This window comes from Acipenser ruthenus, chromosome 27 (genome assembly GCF_902713425.1).
Source record: "Acipenser ruthenus chromosome 27, fAciRut3.2 maternal haplotype, whole genome shotgun sequence".
NCBI classification, from domain to species: domain Eukaryota; kingdom Metazoa; phylum Chordata; class Actinopteri; order Acipenseriformes; family Acipenseridae; genus Acipenser; species Acipenser ruthenus.
Window position 1 is genome coordinate 3,450,145 of NC_081215.1, and position 16,767 is coordinate 3,466,911.

The 16,767-nt window shown below is 39.2% G+C and overlaps 2 protein-coding genes across 3 annotated transcripts in view; both read left to right on the forward strand.

Annotated features, from left to right (window-relative positions):
- The first annotated feature begins 2,558 nt into the window (after positions 1 to 2,558).
- LOC117432180 (protein LZIC) lies at positions 2,559 to 7,498 on the forward strand. The gene is made up of 7 exons (XM_034904925.2): positions 2,559 to 2,678; positions 3,100 to 3,230; positions 3,648 to 3,783; positions 4,523 to 4,621; positions 4,715 to 4,810; positions 5,087 to 5,168; positions 6,111 to 7,498. The coding sequence occupies exons 2-7, from the start codon at positions 3,130 to 3,132 to the stop codon at positions 6,167 to 6,169; spliced, it is 573 nt and encodes a 190-aa protein (XP_034760816.1). The 5' UTR covers positions 2,559 to 2,678; positions 3,100 to 3,129; the 3' UTR covers positions 6,170 to 7,498.
- A 3,194-nt stretch (positions 7,499 to 10,692) lies between these two features.
- The window catches only part of LOC117432061 (beta-catenin-interacting protein 1), a 28,833-nt gene continuing 22,758 nt past the window's right edge, over positions 10,693 to 16,767 (forward strand). The window contains exon 1 of one of the 2 annotated variants that reach the window (XM_034053489.3): positions 10,693 to 10,901. The gene's annotated coding sequence lies outside the window, so the exon portion shown is untranslated. The remainder of the gene's footprint in view (positions 10,902 to 16,767) is intronic. The other variant, XM_034053488.3, reaches the window with a different exon arrangement.

A 16,767-nucleotide genomic window follows, 5' to 3' on the forward strand; every position in this document is an offset into this window, starting at 1 on the left:
CACAGCAGAACTGATAAGAAAGACGTCTCTGTTTATTCATAGACTGTATCAGAGCCCCGGTTGATTAATTATTAAGAGATTCTGCACTATCGAGTCACTCATCTGTTTTTTCCCCCCCATCATTGCTTGAATATAAACTGCAGAGACAGTTTAAGGTCAGGTGCTTGAAAAAGCCTTGGCACTGATGGGGTTTTTTTTCTGCATTATCTTCTGTTACCGTAACAGGTTTTTGACCGTTTACAGAAATCTGGTCAGTGTCTTAACTGCAACCACAGAATGTGCCTAATTTGTAAATCCTTCCCAATTAAAGTGAACCCCCAGAAGGCCTTGTTTAGCAAAGCATGTAGGAGCATTACCTTGTCATGAAGCCTTGAGAGAGAGAGAGAGAGAGAGAGAGTTAGGTACTGTGCAGTAAATACAGGTAACCATTAATTGCTGTTATTTGCCTTTAAAATCAGATTGTTACTTGATTTTTTTAAAACAGTGTTTTCACAAATAGTGTTGTTTTCTGTGCTAACATTTTCAGGCTAAATGATAAAGAATGAATCTGGGGTATGGTTGACTTTATCTTTAACCAAATGCTGCGGATTATCTTTTAATTTGGAGTCCAGTTACTCTTGTTCATTCACTGGACGATGAGGTTCATCAGTTTTAAATGATTTAAGTACGACATAAAAACTTAAGAGAAATGTTTACTTATTAATACAGTACGAAATGTGTGTAATATACATGTCAGTTTTGTTTTCTTAAATGTACCCAATTAATAGACATACCTGTTTCACTGATCACCAACAGAGACTGAGGGGTGCAAAATAAGTTTTTTTTTTTTTTTTAATACAATGTATTTCATCTATAACTTAAAAAAATTCATAAAGTCTAAATAAAACTGAACTTTTTAATCCAGTAGAGAAACAGTTATGAAAGCTGAAACACTTGACTAAATGACTGTGTCTTTGTACCTAAAATTGTTTTCCATTTTAATAAATGTATTTTACTGAATTTAGAGTGACTTTAAATATACCTGAATGGAGGGTGTGTGTATTGAACAAATGATTAAAAATCTATTCTGAATGGCATTACAGTTGAGAGAATCTATTTAAACAACAAGGATTTTCTGTACTGTAACTTAACAGAGTGATGTTAATATGAAGACCCCACTGGATTTTTTTTTTTTTTTTGCACTAATTTGAAAATTAGTTTAAATGTCCAATTTATTCTTCTAAAAATACATGTATATTTAAAATGTCCCTTTATAGTACATAAATCAGAGGCCAGAACTACTGGTGTCAAACTCCACGACTAAGATTCTGATTCGTTCAGCAACAAGGAATGCCCGCACAAAGTTCCATCATAGTTGGTTGAGAGGTTCTGGGGACAGCTAAAGTGTATGTGTGATATGACTACAGGGATAATTATAGAGCAAAGCTGTAGCCTAATTTAGGGAATTTTTCAGGGACCATCTGGGATTTACTAGCTGACAGAGAGCGGAACAAACATCCCTCTGATGTATTTGAAAACTGTGTTATAGCAACTATTTAATTGTGCAGAATGGAAATTGATTGTCACAGATTTAATATGGAGCACACTCAACTAAGAACAGCATCCATAAAAAAGGCAATACAAAATTATGCAAGTTTAATTCAAAACTCTAATTTCGCGACATACTGAGATCATGCTGTTAAATCACGACCTAAATATTGAATAAAATATTTATTTCACTTAAGAAATATAGAAAGAAAATACATTTCACTAATAAAAATTGTCCATGGATTTGACACAATCAAAATGCAATGAGCATGGCCATTTAAAAATAAATTGTTTGCCGTGTGAAACTAAAAACAAATCAAATACTGTATTAGCTGTCACAGGTCTGCTACATAAAGTATTATAACTATTTACAAGTTACAGTACTTTGAAATGTTTTTAGTTATTCGTTATAAAACACTATTTTCTGTTAAAGTATTGTAGTATCCACTATTTTTTTTTTTTTTTTTTTTGGCACCAACATTGTAACCCTTTTTGACAGGTCCATGCTACATTATTAATACAGTATGTAGATTTTCACTCCTGCCTCTTTCGTCAGTAGGGTTATTTATTGTCATATCGCCAAGGCAATACAATGTTGGCTGGAGTGCTAAAACACGCTTGAAGACTTGTGTGTATCCCTCTCGTTTTAGTCAAAATGTCTGAAAGCAAATGCACTTTGAAAAATAGGTTTAATGAGGTATATATCTCTGACCAATGAATGCAATACTAAATAAGTTGTGCACTTTTTGATATTATGCACGTCAACTACTTTATGTGGTATTTACATTACCTACTACGTTTTGATAGCACTGCAAATACTGTTGAAAACAGGTTAAAACCAAAGTGATGCGCGCCATGCTGGTGAAGTATCTGTATGGGGTATTTTATATTATTTGTATGTCTTTGAGTTAATTAAATTCAAATACAACAAACACAATTTTTAACCACATAATTTACATACTTACATGCACCTGCATCCCGTCTTCCATGGTAACCGCTGTTTCGCCGACCTCGGGGACGATATTGTCTGTTACACTCAGCAGGTCAAGAACCGCTCTGTGATTGGACAAGGGAGTCGGAAACTGGTGTATCTACACAGATTCCCCCTATCATGAGATTCCAATCAAAACACTGTGTTTGGACAAAGAAAGGTAAGAAACTAACATCCGAGTGAAACTTTTATTTAATATAAAGATGTCTGAGTACTGTGGGAAATTATTTATAAAAGGAATCCGAGATGGTGTCGTAGTCGAATCATTTAAATCCGTCTCCTTTTTTATTTTTTTTATCTATCTGTAATGTGACAGACAGACTGGTCGAAGGGCGTGTTCTCTTTGTAGCTAAAACTGACCGTCTGTGCAGTACAGCAACTTGAAATCATTACCGTAGTCTGGTTTTGAACTGGGGTGTAGGATCTTCATAAAAACAACTCGCAAACCCACCCACCCCTAATTTTAATACGACATTGATTCACTAACATTTTTAGCATGTTCGATCGCTTTATCCATCTGATTTGAATTCTGATTTGTTATAAATAGACCAGACACTGACTGTCTGTTATTGTGCTACAAGGTAGTGGTCTTTCTGTGAAAGTGGTAGAAGATGGCTTCACGAGGGAAGACCGAAACCAGCAAATTAAAACAAAACCTGGAAGAGCAACTGGACAGGCTAATGCAACAGCTTCAGGATCTAGATGAGTGCAGGTAAGTGTCCCAGTATATACCTGATAACATGTAGGGAGTACGGGGGTTTATTAGTAGCTGATTATGGATTTGTTGCCTTGAAAATAATTGTTGTAATTGGCTGTTGAAGGGTTATGGTGGGCTTTGAAAAAACTCCAGTTAAACCAGTATAAACTGGCATTAAGGGATAATTTAGGCCACTTGAAACTGGTTTTCTTTGTAATCTGTCTGCTTATAACATGAAACATTTGTCCTGTTGTATATGAGTTACTAAGCACCTCGCTGTCTTCTTGCAGTGTGAATGTAAACTAGCCTTAACCACTCCCTTCCTCATCTTACCGATTCAGTTGAGTGTTTCATCGTGTCCGCGAGTCATTATTTCCATGATCTGCAAGAGCGGCTTTTTTAATACATTGTTTGTCTATCTTCCTGGCATAGAGAGGAGCTCGACGCGGAGGAGTATGAGGAGACAAAAAAGGAAACCCTGGAGCAGCTGAATGAGTTCAGCGAGTCCCTGAACAAAATCATGTCGGGAGATATGACTTTAGTGGATGAACTCAGCGGAATGCAACTGGTAAGCAGAGCAGTTTCAAACAAAACAGTGAGCTAAGGATAGGGCTGCTTTGGTAGTTACAGAAAATGTGTTCCACAGAAGGATCCAGGGTTCATTTTGCTGGCGCTTTTATTCTGTTTACAGACTATTTGTGTTTTTAATACAGCTGATATTTATATTATCTACAGGGAATTAAACCCACCCTGTGCACTGTTCTGGTGATTCAGCGTGTTCCTATTGATAGACTCCATTCAGATGTTTTCATACAATAGGGTTGGACGCTAAATTATAGATTACTGCTAAAATGATCCAGAAAGTCAGCAGTGTGGAGTAGTGGTTAGGGCTCTGGACTCTTGACCGGAGGGTCGTGGGTTCAATCCCTGGTTGGGGACACTGCTGTTGTACCCTTGAGCAAGGTACTTTACCTAGATTGCTCCAGTAAAAACCCAACTGTATAAATGGGTAATTGTATGTAAAAATAATGTGTAAAAAATACTGTAATTGTATGTAAAAATAATGTGATATCTTGTAACAATTGTAAGTCGCCCTGGATAAGGGCGTCTGCTAAGAAATAAATAATAATAATAATAATAATGATAATCGTATCATCATGACCAATTAAATGTAATTATAATTCATGTATGTTTTAATGCCCGGCATCTCTTTATAGACAAACCTATTGTCTACAGGAAAAGAAAGTTACTAAACGTCTCGGTAGCAGTGGCAATGATCCTCTTTCTGTGTGTCTTCAACTTAACAGGCAATCCAAGCAGCCATCAGTCAGGCATTCAAAACTCCAGAAGTAATCCGAATGTTTGCAAAGAAACAGCCTGGCCAGCTCAGGACAAGACTGGCGGAGGTGAGGGAGACTGCATATCCCTGTGTAATAATGAGCGTTTTCTCTGGTGCTGTGCGTAAGGTTAATATTAAATTGATTGATTTGTGTCTGCAGATGGACAGAGACGTTATGGTCGGGCAACTGCCTCGCAATGTTTACACCCTGCAGAAAGTGGAAATCCTAACAGCCTTGAGGAAACTGGGAGAAAAGGTCATTTTTATTGAAATCAAAGCATTTACTGTTTCATTGCATTCCTCCATTTATCAATATCCTAAACAATATGTTATAACCAAAACTGTGTAGCTGTGATAATCCAATTGACAGGTAATATAATCTAGCAGGGCACTGCTAAACAAACAGATAATTATGGATTTTAGTATTCACAGACATTATTATTATTATTATTATTACTGCCTACAAGATGTATATAAACAAACATTGATTTAATGTTATCTTCCACCTCCACCCTATTTTTTTTGGATTTAGCTCACACCAGAAGACGAATCATTTCTCTCTGCTAATGCTAGTGCCACACTAAGCCATTTTGAAAAAGTTTCTGGAGATCTTGGTAAGTAAAACTTATATATAGTACTATAATAGGGTTTGAAAAATAATTGTTTATTCTGATATCAAAAATGTGTTTAGTCTTTACTATATATGGTACTGAAAAATGATTCTTGATAAGCAGATTATCTGCATGTTTAAAAAGGATGAGTGCTACTGCTACTGAGATGTTCTGTCCGGTTCTCTTCTTGTAGACAATCGCTTTATCCATAAAGAGATGCTTTATAATACAAACAAGCGAAAAGCACAGAAGAAAAGTGTGTGAGAGAGAAACTTCACAATTAAGAGAGAGTTATGAGCCTGATCAGTAACAGAAAAAATTACTGTGTAACACCATTTTGAAAAGAAAAGTTTGACTTCAAGTAATGCAGGTCTTGCATAAACAACGTGATGGGTAAAGCCATGTTTTTTTTTTGTTTTTTTTTTAAATTTAGTCGTCGCCAATTATTTTTACCCCGGTTTTCACCCCAATTTAGCATGCCCAATTATTATCTGTATCCCCGGCTCACCGCTCGCAACCCCCCCACCGACTCAGGAAACGGAGGCTGAAACACGCGTCCTCCGAAACGTGCTCCTTCCAAGCCGTCATTTTTCGCACTGCAGATCCACAGCAATGCTACCAGACCTATAGTGCCGGAGGACAACACAGATCTGGCGGCTCCGCTGCAGAGCCACAGGCGCCCTATCGGCCACAGGGGTCGCTGATGCGCGGTGAGCCGTGGATTCCCCTGCCGACCTAAGCCCTCCCTACCCGGGCAGCGCTCAGCCAATTGTGTGCCGCCCCCTAGGAACTCTCGGTCACGGTCAGCTGTGACATAGCCTGGATTCGAACCAGCGATCTCCAGGCTATAGGGCACATCCTGCGAGGAGCGCCTTTACTGGATGCGCCACTCGGGAGCCCCCGGGTAAAGCCATGTTTAATTTATTTATTCTTTGTACCAAACAGGATCTGGAGACAAAGTGCTTGCCCTGGCCAGTTCAGAAGTGGAAAAGGCGAAGAAGTAAAGCACTCCTTCTCACCCTGTCAAAGACTGTCAATTCTGTTTACTCTCTTGGCTGTGATCAGTCCATCTTGTATGATTTGTTGAAATTTAAGAATAAAGGAGCCTTCTGGCTTGTGGTCTGACGAAGTGTGGATTGTGGGAGACCAGCCTTTGTGTTGATGGAAGCCGTTTTAATCAGTACTACACAATTTGGTGCATCGTATATATAAATGTATATTTTGAATTTTCTAACACTGTTGCATGCCTTTTCTAGTCCAAACTTTTATAATGCTTTTTGTTATTAACTTTGTGCATTGTTTTAGTGAAAACACAATTTATTTCCATTTGAAAAAGTACAATTTCATACAAATTCAATACTATGCTTCCAGGTTTTTCCTTTTTTTATTTCTAATAATTATGGTTGCTTAAAGCTAAGTTTCAAAAACATTTGACCATGTTTTACTTCAGAATCTACGAAACTACTTAAAGATGTAGTTTATAACCTCCAATTGCTGCAAGTATAACAATAGCAGAATCGATTAGCATACAGCAAGTAGGGAGAAAGCGTGTGTCTTTACAGATCATAATAATTTAGATGGTGTAAACAAATGGACTATCAACAAGGTCTGTTTTCTTCCTGAAAATGTAGAGTGCCCACAGGGTCATGCTGTGGAAGACTGGGGGCAATAGACATTTTATAAGAACATAAGAAAGTTTACAAACGAGAGGAGGCCATTCGGCCCATCTTGCTCGTTTGGTTGTTAGTAGCTTATTGATCCCAGAATCTCATCAAGCAGCTTCTTGAAGGATCCCAGGGTGTCATTTAATGTACACTTGGAAAATGAACTGTCTTAATATCGTTCATTCTTAAAACCGAGGTATATTTTTAAAGAGTTTTCATTTTTTAATATGTTTTAAAGCATTGTTTTAAGTTTTTTTTTTTTTTTTTTGGACAAAACTGTATGTCTTCCACTTGTCTGTGTTTGTATTTTGGTGGATACAGTTAGCCTGTGCTCCACGTGTTTCCATAGGTTAAAAGTAGTAGCACATTTTGAATTCACAGTCACTTAAAAATTGCACTAAACTGTATTTCCATGTGAACACTTTTTAAACTTCTATGCAGTTTGTGACTGTACTAATCTTGTCCAAAACATGTAGACTTTTTGTGTATGATACAACATGTAATAATGAATGTATTGGGGTATAAAGAAGTCTGTTTTAACCTTTTTTTTTGTAATACCTGCTACTAAAATAATGACAGCACAAGCTGTTTTTGTTTGGTAAAATATTTGTACGTTTACATCATACAATGGACGTATTTCAATTGTAATAAATGGTGTTGTTAAACAAATTGTGTTTTTTCCCTTTAATATGCACCAGGAGGCGCTGATAATAATACAGTTAGTTTTACAGTGGAGCAGCAGTGTTCTTTTTTAAGTCTGCCTTTACCGTAGAGACATGCTGCCCAAACAGAAGCACCACAGTTCGTAAATACGAAGTATTTCGTATTAGATTAAGCAGCATTTAACATGTAGCTTAAAGGATCCTAGCAGTTGTCAAGCAGGTAGCTTTTTTTAGAATCTTCCCTGGAGTCACTGTTAAAATAACTCCCAACAATATGTGAATTCTACACCTTTATAGTTATTCTAAACGTATGTGTTGCATAAACATCAGCAGGAAAGCTTTAGGCTACAAACATCAGGTGGTTATGTGAGATAACTCCCCTGTTGTAAGATTAGCTGGAAAATAAAACCTCGGGCTGTTTTGATAAATGTTGCTTCTTTAAAGAGTATTGACGAAATTCAGAAAGATAAGGTTTTAAAAGCACTTCGGACTCCTATTCCCGCGGCGTAGCCCAGTGTCTTCCTCACCCCCGCTTTGCTCTGCTGTCAGGGTCTGTTGCATTATCATGTAAATGCCAGTTCTCTGCACATCTATAGACCACACAGCACTGGACGTGACCCATTTTGTGGCCGCCGCTTATGCAAACAATAGCGTGGGAAGCCAGGGCTATTCAAAACAGAGCTCGGTTTTGATTGACATTTCATCTTTCAGTGCAAAGACATTTCTGAAGCCATAAATCTGACTGGTCTTCTTTTCAATACAGTGGCTCTTCGGAGCTTTATACATCAGTCCCAGTACCAGTATTTGTTCATACTATTCTGAGACCATCGGTATGTCATAATATTAAAATGGGAGCAGGTGCTGATTAGAATAGAGTTAGCTTTCTTTCTTGCAGCTGTGTACTTTATTCAAAAAGGATATCAGATTCTGAAGAACTTAGTGTACCTGCTTTTGGAATTCCAATTGCTGTGGCTCCCATGTACTGACTCACAGCATACCCAGGATATCAGATACATACTAAAAAACAGTTCTGCAACATATGACACTGTTGACTGTTGACCAAAATGTGAAGCACAGCAAATAAAACTGCATTCAAAATGAAATATTAGTAGAGCTTTAACATACTGGGATGCTAGGTGGTAAAATGGAAACCAGACAGATTGTAGCAAACAAAATCATTCAAACTCTAACCTGCTGTGCACTGCCACTCATTATAAAGGCTTTAAAGGTGCAGTTTTGAAAGAAACACATACTTTCAGCCAGCAACATTCTTTAACCCAGAAGACACCCGAAAATGACCTAGGATGTGCAGGCATAACAGAGTTCCTGAGAGTGAGGCATGAGTGAGGTAAGATTTATCAAACGATTTTATTAGCTCTCTTAAAGCCTCATTTAGTACTGAGCTACTGTACTTGATTCTCGGAAACCTGGACCTTGTAGCATATTTGGTCACCCAGAGCAAATATGAATACAAATATGCCTACATAATGTTAAACATTCATTTGAGCTCTTTGCATATTTCACTGGCTTGTATTTTGATTGATATTATTCTGATCTTATTATGTATGCTGAGGTTGACTATTTGCAATAGCAAGGGAAAAGATCCCAAGATGTTACTAAGCAAGCATTATACTCCAATGTAGAAGCCAGTCTGTATGGAAATTGTACTCCCATTATTTTCCCAGCTCTTTTCAGTGACAATGATATTAGTGGAAGCTGCAGTGTAACCATCCATTAAATGGGTTCAGACATTCAATGCACACAGAGCCACGTCACCCGCAATGCAGCACAACAGTAATATTCTATAGTAAGACTCCATTACAGCTACATACACACTATGAACCAGTATTGCCACACTCAAACAGACTATGAACGTCACTTGCTATTGAAGCATGGAATAGGCACATGAGTATGTTCTATTGATTTTCATGAAGGGTTCTTGAGAAAGAAAGGTATTGCCTCTCATACTATACAGACTGACAAATGTTGTACACACTTGAAAGCCTGTTCCCATAAGTGCTCAGTGTAACAGCGGCTTGTATGCAGTGCTGTGTAGCTTTTCACTTCACAATACAGACTAACCTCATTAGAGAACTGCATGCTGGGTAATGGTAGCACACTCAAGTCTCTCTCTCCGCAACCTCTAATTATCTCCCAATTAGTATGATGTGTAGAGAGGGCCCCATACTGAGCACTGCTCTAATGGGAACAAGGGAGGCTGACATTTGTTCCTTGGAAATTGACAAGAGATATTCATGGCTAATTTTATACAGAGCATCACAGTAAATAAGCTACAGCAAAGCAGTGTCTCTGTGTGCCATTCTGGAGCACAGACAGCATTGCATTTCCACCCTTAGCATCCTTAAAGGAATTAGAGGCTGTACTCATTGAGGAATGGTCACATGTCTCTCTAGAACAGTTTACTAGAACACTCGTGAACAATTTATTTTCTTGTAGTTTCTTCTAAAGAATGAAACTGGATTTAGCTGACTGCTACACAGAAGTGGTGTAACTGGATACAGGGTTCAACCACATACATATAGGGACAGATACAAAAAAACTCTCTTCTAGTCTTTATATGAGGACGTATGCAAGACGCAAATGCATGATGACCTCATATGAGGATGCCATTTTTTCCCCATATACAGTAAAGCAATGGGGAAAAAAATTAAACATTTTCAGTGAAAAATGTATTTATCATTAGTACAAAACTACTTTATTGTCAGTTGTTATGAATATTTCATGCATGATAGGGTTAAAATCAACGTTCTTACCTCTTATTAGTATTAGAAACATTGTCACTGATCCTCTAATTATTGAATTGGGAAAACCTGGACTGATCTTCATTGTAAATGTGTGCTTCCTGTGTCAGATTCACTCACATGGTCCACTAGAGACATTGTACCGGGGGGGGGGGGGAACTGTTCAATTTCTATTTGTGAGGATGTGGTGTCTGAAAATGTTAAGAAATGTAGACACACTGACACCAACTTAAAGTACACATCACAAAAATGAAAACTATGGAATATAAGACTGGGTGAAAACAGTATGCTAGCTAACACATATGAAGCATAGTTTAGTTAATAAAATACCATCATATGAATAGCTGAATTAGCTGTATGGCTTATGAAGAGTTAGAAGATGTTGTTACTTTATTATGTATTTATTTTTCATTTATTAGGACGGGTGGTCTTGCACCTTTCTGCAAAGCCTCTCATCAGCTCTCCTACTACACTGCCCCCTCGCGGTAGACGGCCGCCACGCCCCGGCAGGAACTGATTCAATGTCTTTCAGCTCCAACCCGCTTTCGCCGACTGTCGGGATGTGACCCCGGAAACAGGACTCCTCATCAGCAACAATACACACCATTCAAATAAAAACACAGAGAAGACACATCTTAAACAGTAGTGGTAAGTGTCCAAAATATTATGCCTGTTGATTTATTTTTAAATACTCTTTTGAGGGGTTTACTGTAACGGGATCGACGTTTACAGAGGGATTTAAATGGGAAACGTTTGCACAGGATCCTTGCGGTACCTGGATATTGCCTGCATAGGAACTTCATTCAAGCCTAGGCTTTTGTCTGTCTGCAGCCTCCATCCGACTTCTTGTGTTTGGGATCCCGTTTCACCTCCTCCTTGTATTATCTGTACGAAAGTCAGAAGTCTTTCGCCTAACTGCGCTTTCTGGGTTTTTTTTAAATCGTGTTTTGTTTTTGCAGTTCGACGCTTTTAGTTTTTACACTGAAATTTGATTGAATTTTAACTAATTTGCGACGATACAGCATGCGATTGGGGTTTGTGTGAGATTCACACAGGAAGCTCCTAGTTTTTTTTTTGGATAAAATAATAAATTTTCCACATCATTTGACTCGGTTTTAATGCAAAGTTACGCTTACAAAGCACAACAACGCCGGGTAAAAATATAATAGAAAACAACAGCGTTGCTGTGATATTGTTTCCAGCCGCCCAAAAACTAACTTCGAAATCAAAGTTACTTAAACGAATCAAAGTTCATTGGTCTCTAGTTTGATAGTTGAATTGACGCACTATGGTTAACTGTAGCACATCGCCATGTAAACAGCTGGTCCGTGTCTATTCAGTTTGATGAATAAAAAAAAAATGCTTACGTAGTGTAATTTGCATCTTGCCAACAAAACTCGTCGATGTTATTCATAATATTACTGGTAATCGCACCAGTGTACTGGAGTTGTCATTATAAAGTGTTATGTTTGCGATAGTAACTGTAAAACAGACTGTCACGTGAACTGAATTAAGGGGTGGTCTTTAATAACAGAAGCAGTGCAAACTCCCCAAAATCTGGTCAACTTGCAATGGGCAGTTGGCCGGAAGCAAGCTTTTTTGTTTTAAAACTGGGAAAGTCTGTTCACACCCAGGCTACTGTCTGACCCATGCAACGGGGGCGGTGTGGGAGTTGCTGACTGACGCTTTATTCCCAGAACGAGTTGCTTCCTCTAAACCCAGCACATTCCTCTGGTTTACTGGTAACCCAAGTACCGCACACCAGCGATGGTACAGACTCAGCTGGCATGGGCCAGGTGCAGCGCCCAGCCACTGAACTGCTGAAATCTCTTCCGATAAACTGATACAGATGAAGACAGATCCTCAGCTGTTGTCAGCTGAAGAGGATGGGATAACATTTGTTCAGTCCACCGAATCAGTTACTGCTGAAAAGCAAGATCACATTCACTGCTGAAGCGTGAGCCGGGTATTGTGGTGCCAGCCACATGAGTGTTAAGTACTTGGCTGGTCAGCCCCTCACAATACTGTAGATGGTGAGACTCCAAAGCATGCTGGTATTACAGAACATTGAAGAAAATGCATTGCAAAGTAACTGTGGAGGTCAATGCAATTTCTTATAATGCAGAACACTGTCATGTATGTATGTAATGATTCTCTTTTGAAATGTAGTTAAACAGAAGTGATCCAGAAATCTCTTTCCCTACAGTATTGTTTTGCTAATATCTTGGAACAATATTTCATTTTAATGTTGAACACTGAAATAACAGGATATTTGTCCACAGACTGTAAAAATTGCATTGCCACAGTGCAAACTAAGCACTGCATCATTACTGTTTGAATTCACACTCGCCTGAAAACTGCTTTTGGTGTAACAAATCAAACTGGAATGTAAACGAGGTCTGCTTTATGATAAAATTGAGTGTCCTGAAAGCTGTACTTAAGCTAAGAAAATACGTCGTTTACATGAATAAAGAACTGCCTGCCGTGTTTTCAAAGCGTTTACTTCAGTCTTTCATTAACTCCTGGGAATTTTACACACGACTAAAACCAAACAATTAAGTTCTATATTTCAAGTCCTCTTAAGCACTCTCAAGGTGTTTTCTAGCTAATTCTAAGCGGAAAATAATATGGAGCATTCGTGCAGTACAATTGTTTTCATCATTTTAATACGTGCATGCTTTTTTAAAAAATAAATAAATAAAACATGCAAGGGCAATTATCCTTAAAGCATTTTACACAGTGCAGTACATGACCAGATTGCAAAGGGGTGGCTTGTTTGTACGAGTGCTATGACCAGGATTCTAGTGTTTCAGGGCTTTCTTTGTGTAGCCAAGAGCAGATCACTCTGGCTGTAGTTTCATAGGCACTGCTTCAGACATGCCAGAACTGAGTCAGTGTGCAAAGATAGCCAATGCAGTGCCTGTACCCTTATAACTTTCCTCACTGTAATTCATATACATCTGGGAAACTGGAGCTGAACATGATAATCTCTAAGTCCAACAAACTGCTGGATGGTGAAATAATGGGGTTGCCATAGCGCTTTCTGACTCAAAGCTATGATTATGATCCGGGAAACTTGAGCTGAATCTCTGAGTCCAGCATTGAGGTTCTGTTTCTTACACGGTATGACCTACTTAGCAGTCACACATTTTCAATCTAGTAAACCCCCTATTGTTTTCATGAACTGTGCCCTTTGTATAAGACAGTACATGCAACAAATGGACACAGCCATACGGATGCCCATGCAAATTTAGCAGCTTAACTGGGGAGAATCGCTTGCACAGTAGGAGCTCAATTTGTTGTCTGTCAGCCTTCTAAAGCCCTAGTCAAAAACATAAAGTAACATACATTCACGTAATCGTCTGGACAGTTGTCACTGACTCAGGAACAGGATTGACTTGTGTTTAGTGTTTATCCTTCTACTTTGTTGCTGTAGCACAGTCTGCATTCTGTATAAAACAAACAGACAAAAAACACACCATATGAAAAGAATATTATTACATCCAGTAATGTGTTCAAATTGAGCTCCACCATCGGATTCCAGTTTAAAGGATATGGTGGGTGTGATGCTTCTGTTTGAATGTATTTATTATTCGTCAGTGTTTATCAGTGCACCTGTGGTGTGTTGTTCAGCAATCACTCTGAACAGAATTACTTTCATATCTGAAAGTAGCAGTACTGCCACACCCTTTGTGTTTTAATTGTTTATCCTTGTTGCCAAAGACAAACTTGATTAGCCACGGCGTGTAGGTAACAAGCTCAGGCATGTCTTATTAAATGCCTAGTAAAACCAGGAATGGATCCAAACTGCTAAGTAATGGGAGTTTTATTTCCATCCCTGAAACTGCCCCAACTGACTCGACCATTCATATTGTAACCTCACGGAGTCCTGCGCAATCCCTGAATCGTAATGGGGTAGATTTTGCTTTGCAGGAAGCAGACAGAATGTTGACGTTGGAAACGCTCAATACATCTGTCTCGTATTGCTATCAATGCATCCATCTCGTATTGCTGTCAATGCATCCATCTCGTATTGCTGTCAATGCATCCATCTCGTACTGCTATCAATGCATCCATCTCGTATTGCTATCAATGCATCCATCTCGTACTGCTGTCAATTATTATTATTATTATTATTTATTTCTTAGCAGACGCCCTTATCCAGGGCGACTTACAATTGTTACAACATTATACATTATTATCACATTATACATTATTTCACATATCACATTATTTTTACATACAATTACCCATTTATACAGTTGGGTTATTACTGGAGCAATCTAGGTAAAGTACCTTGCTCAAGGGTACAACAGCAGTGTCCCCCACTGGGGATTGAACCCACAACCCTCCGGTCAAGAGTCCAGAGCCCTAACCACTACTCCACACTGCTGTACTTGCATCCATCTCGTATTGCTGTCAATGCATCCATCTCGTACTGCTGTCAATGCATCCATCTCGTATTGCTGTCAATGCATCCATCTCGTATTGCTATCAATGCATCCATCTCGTATTGCTGTCAATGCATCCATCTCGTATTGCTGTCAATGCATCCATTTCGTATTGCTGTCAATGCATCCATCTCGTATTGCTGTCAATGCATCCATCTCGTATTGCTGTCAATGCATCCATCTCGTATTGCTGTCAATGCATCCATCTCGTATTGCTGTCAATGCATCCATTTCGTATTGCTGTCAATGCATCCATCTCGTATTGCTGTCAATGCATCCATCTCGTACTGTTGTCAATGCATCCATCTCGTATTGCTGTCAATGCATCCATCTCGTATTGCTGTCAATGCATCCATCTCGTATTGCTGTCAATGCATCCATCTCGTATTGCTGTCAATGCATCCATCTCGTACTGCTGTCAATGCATCCATCTCGTACTGCTGTCAATGCATCCATCTCGTACTGCTGTCAATGCATCCATCTCGTACTGCTGTCAGTGCATCCATCTCGTACTGCTGTCAGTGCATCCATCTCGTATTGCTGTCAGTGCATCCATTTCGTATTGCTATCAGTGCATCCATTTCGTATTGCTATCAGTGCATCCATCTCGTATTGCTATCAGTGCATCCATCTCGTATTGCTGTCAGTGCATCCATCTCGTATTGCTGTCAATGCATTCATCTCGTATTGCTGTCAATGCATCCATCTCGTACTGCTGTCAATGCATCCATCTCGTACTGCTGTCAATGCATCCATCTCGTATTGATATCAATGCATCCATCTCGTACTGCTGTCAGTGCATCCATCTCGTATTGCTATCAGTGCATCCATTTCGTATTGCTATCAGTGCATCCATCTCATATTGCTATCAATGCATCCATCTCGTATTGCTGTCAATGCATCCATCTCGTATTGCTATTTTCTACCTTCCAGGATATTTGCTGCTAAAGGTGGAATTCCAATAAAACATTAAAGCAAGGATCTCAAGGGGCTTTCAGGGAGAGAGAGAGGAAGTAAAAAACAATTAAAGAAATAAGAAAAGCTCAGTGTCACTCAGTGAAAGCCTGCAGTTGAAGGGCTGGGTAACATCAGGGAAGCTAGAGGCAGCTGGGCCAAACAGCAGCCACATCCCTCTATTGTGTGGAGTCCCGTCAGCTACAGAAACAACAGGCTGTGCAGGGGAGAGGGCTGTAATCTTGGCATGCTTCCATTGTACTGCAGAGAAAGAGGAAGAGTCTTCTGCCCCCTGTAGCAGGTCAGTTGAAGCCTAACACTTGAAGCATGGGACATGGCATTTTTCTACCTATTATTTATTTCTTTCAGCAAGTGAAAGTGCTGTTGCGCCCAACCTTCCCTATAAATAGATAAGTTCTGGATGCTGCATCTCCCCCCCCCTCCCAGGGGGATTAAATCAAATGCAGGCGGCAGCTGCTGCTCGCTGAAGGTCACGAATCATTAAATTAGAAGGGAGGGGAGGAGGGGTTCCAGCGCGTGGGTTTTCTGGGCTGCTCTGGGGGTGCTGAGGAAGGGATTTTGCTTCGCCGGTTGCTGGCATTGAAATCCTCCTTCTAAATCAACAGGGCTTATAAACCTCCCTACCGACTATCTCACATCTGCACCCTGCAACTCCCCTCTCTGTGGAGACGCACCCTCCTAGGTTTAAAAAGTAATTGGGTGCTTTTTATTTGCACAGTGTAGGATAGACTTACTGTCTCGCTGAGTGCATCCGAGAGTATTATATATCTGGAATGAGATAAAGTAGTGTAAGAACATGGATACAGATATACATAGATAGAGAGATATATCTAAAAAAAGAGCCATTTATTAGCTATCGTTAAGTCTGTTTTTCCATTCTGATTTGGTTTTAAAATACATTTCTTGGTTCATGCATTTGTGAATTCCCATCCCATTTAGAAATCAGTGATTTAGTTCCAGGACCCGAAAAAAACAAATTTAAAAATCAAGAAATACAAAATGAAAGTCCCATCATCCGTTTGAGTTAACAAACGAGCTCCATTGTAGTCCCTATGCTTGTGTATTTGCCAGGGCAATTCCTGGATATT

Bases quoted from the DNA above. Each gene is read 5' to 3' on its own strand.
- LOC117432180 (XM_034904925.2), top strand. From the start codon at position 3,130: ATGGCTTCACGAGGGAAGACCGAAACCAGCAAATTAAAACAAAACCTG. The intron at 3,784-4,522 runs GTAAGCAGAGCA...TCAACTTAACAG, and splicing joins AACTCAGCGGAATGCAACTG to GCAATCCAAGCAGCCATCAG. The intron at 4,622-4,714 runs GTGAGGGAGACT...TTGTGTCTGCAG, and splicing joins TCAGGACAAGACTGGCGGAG to ATGGACAGAGACGTTATGGT.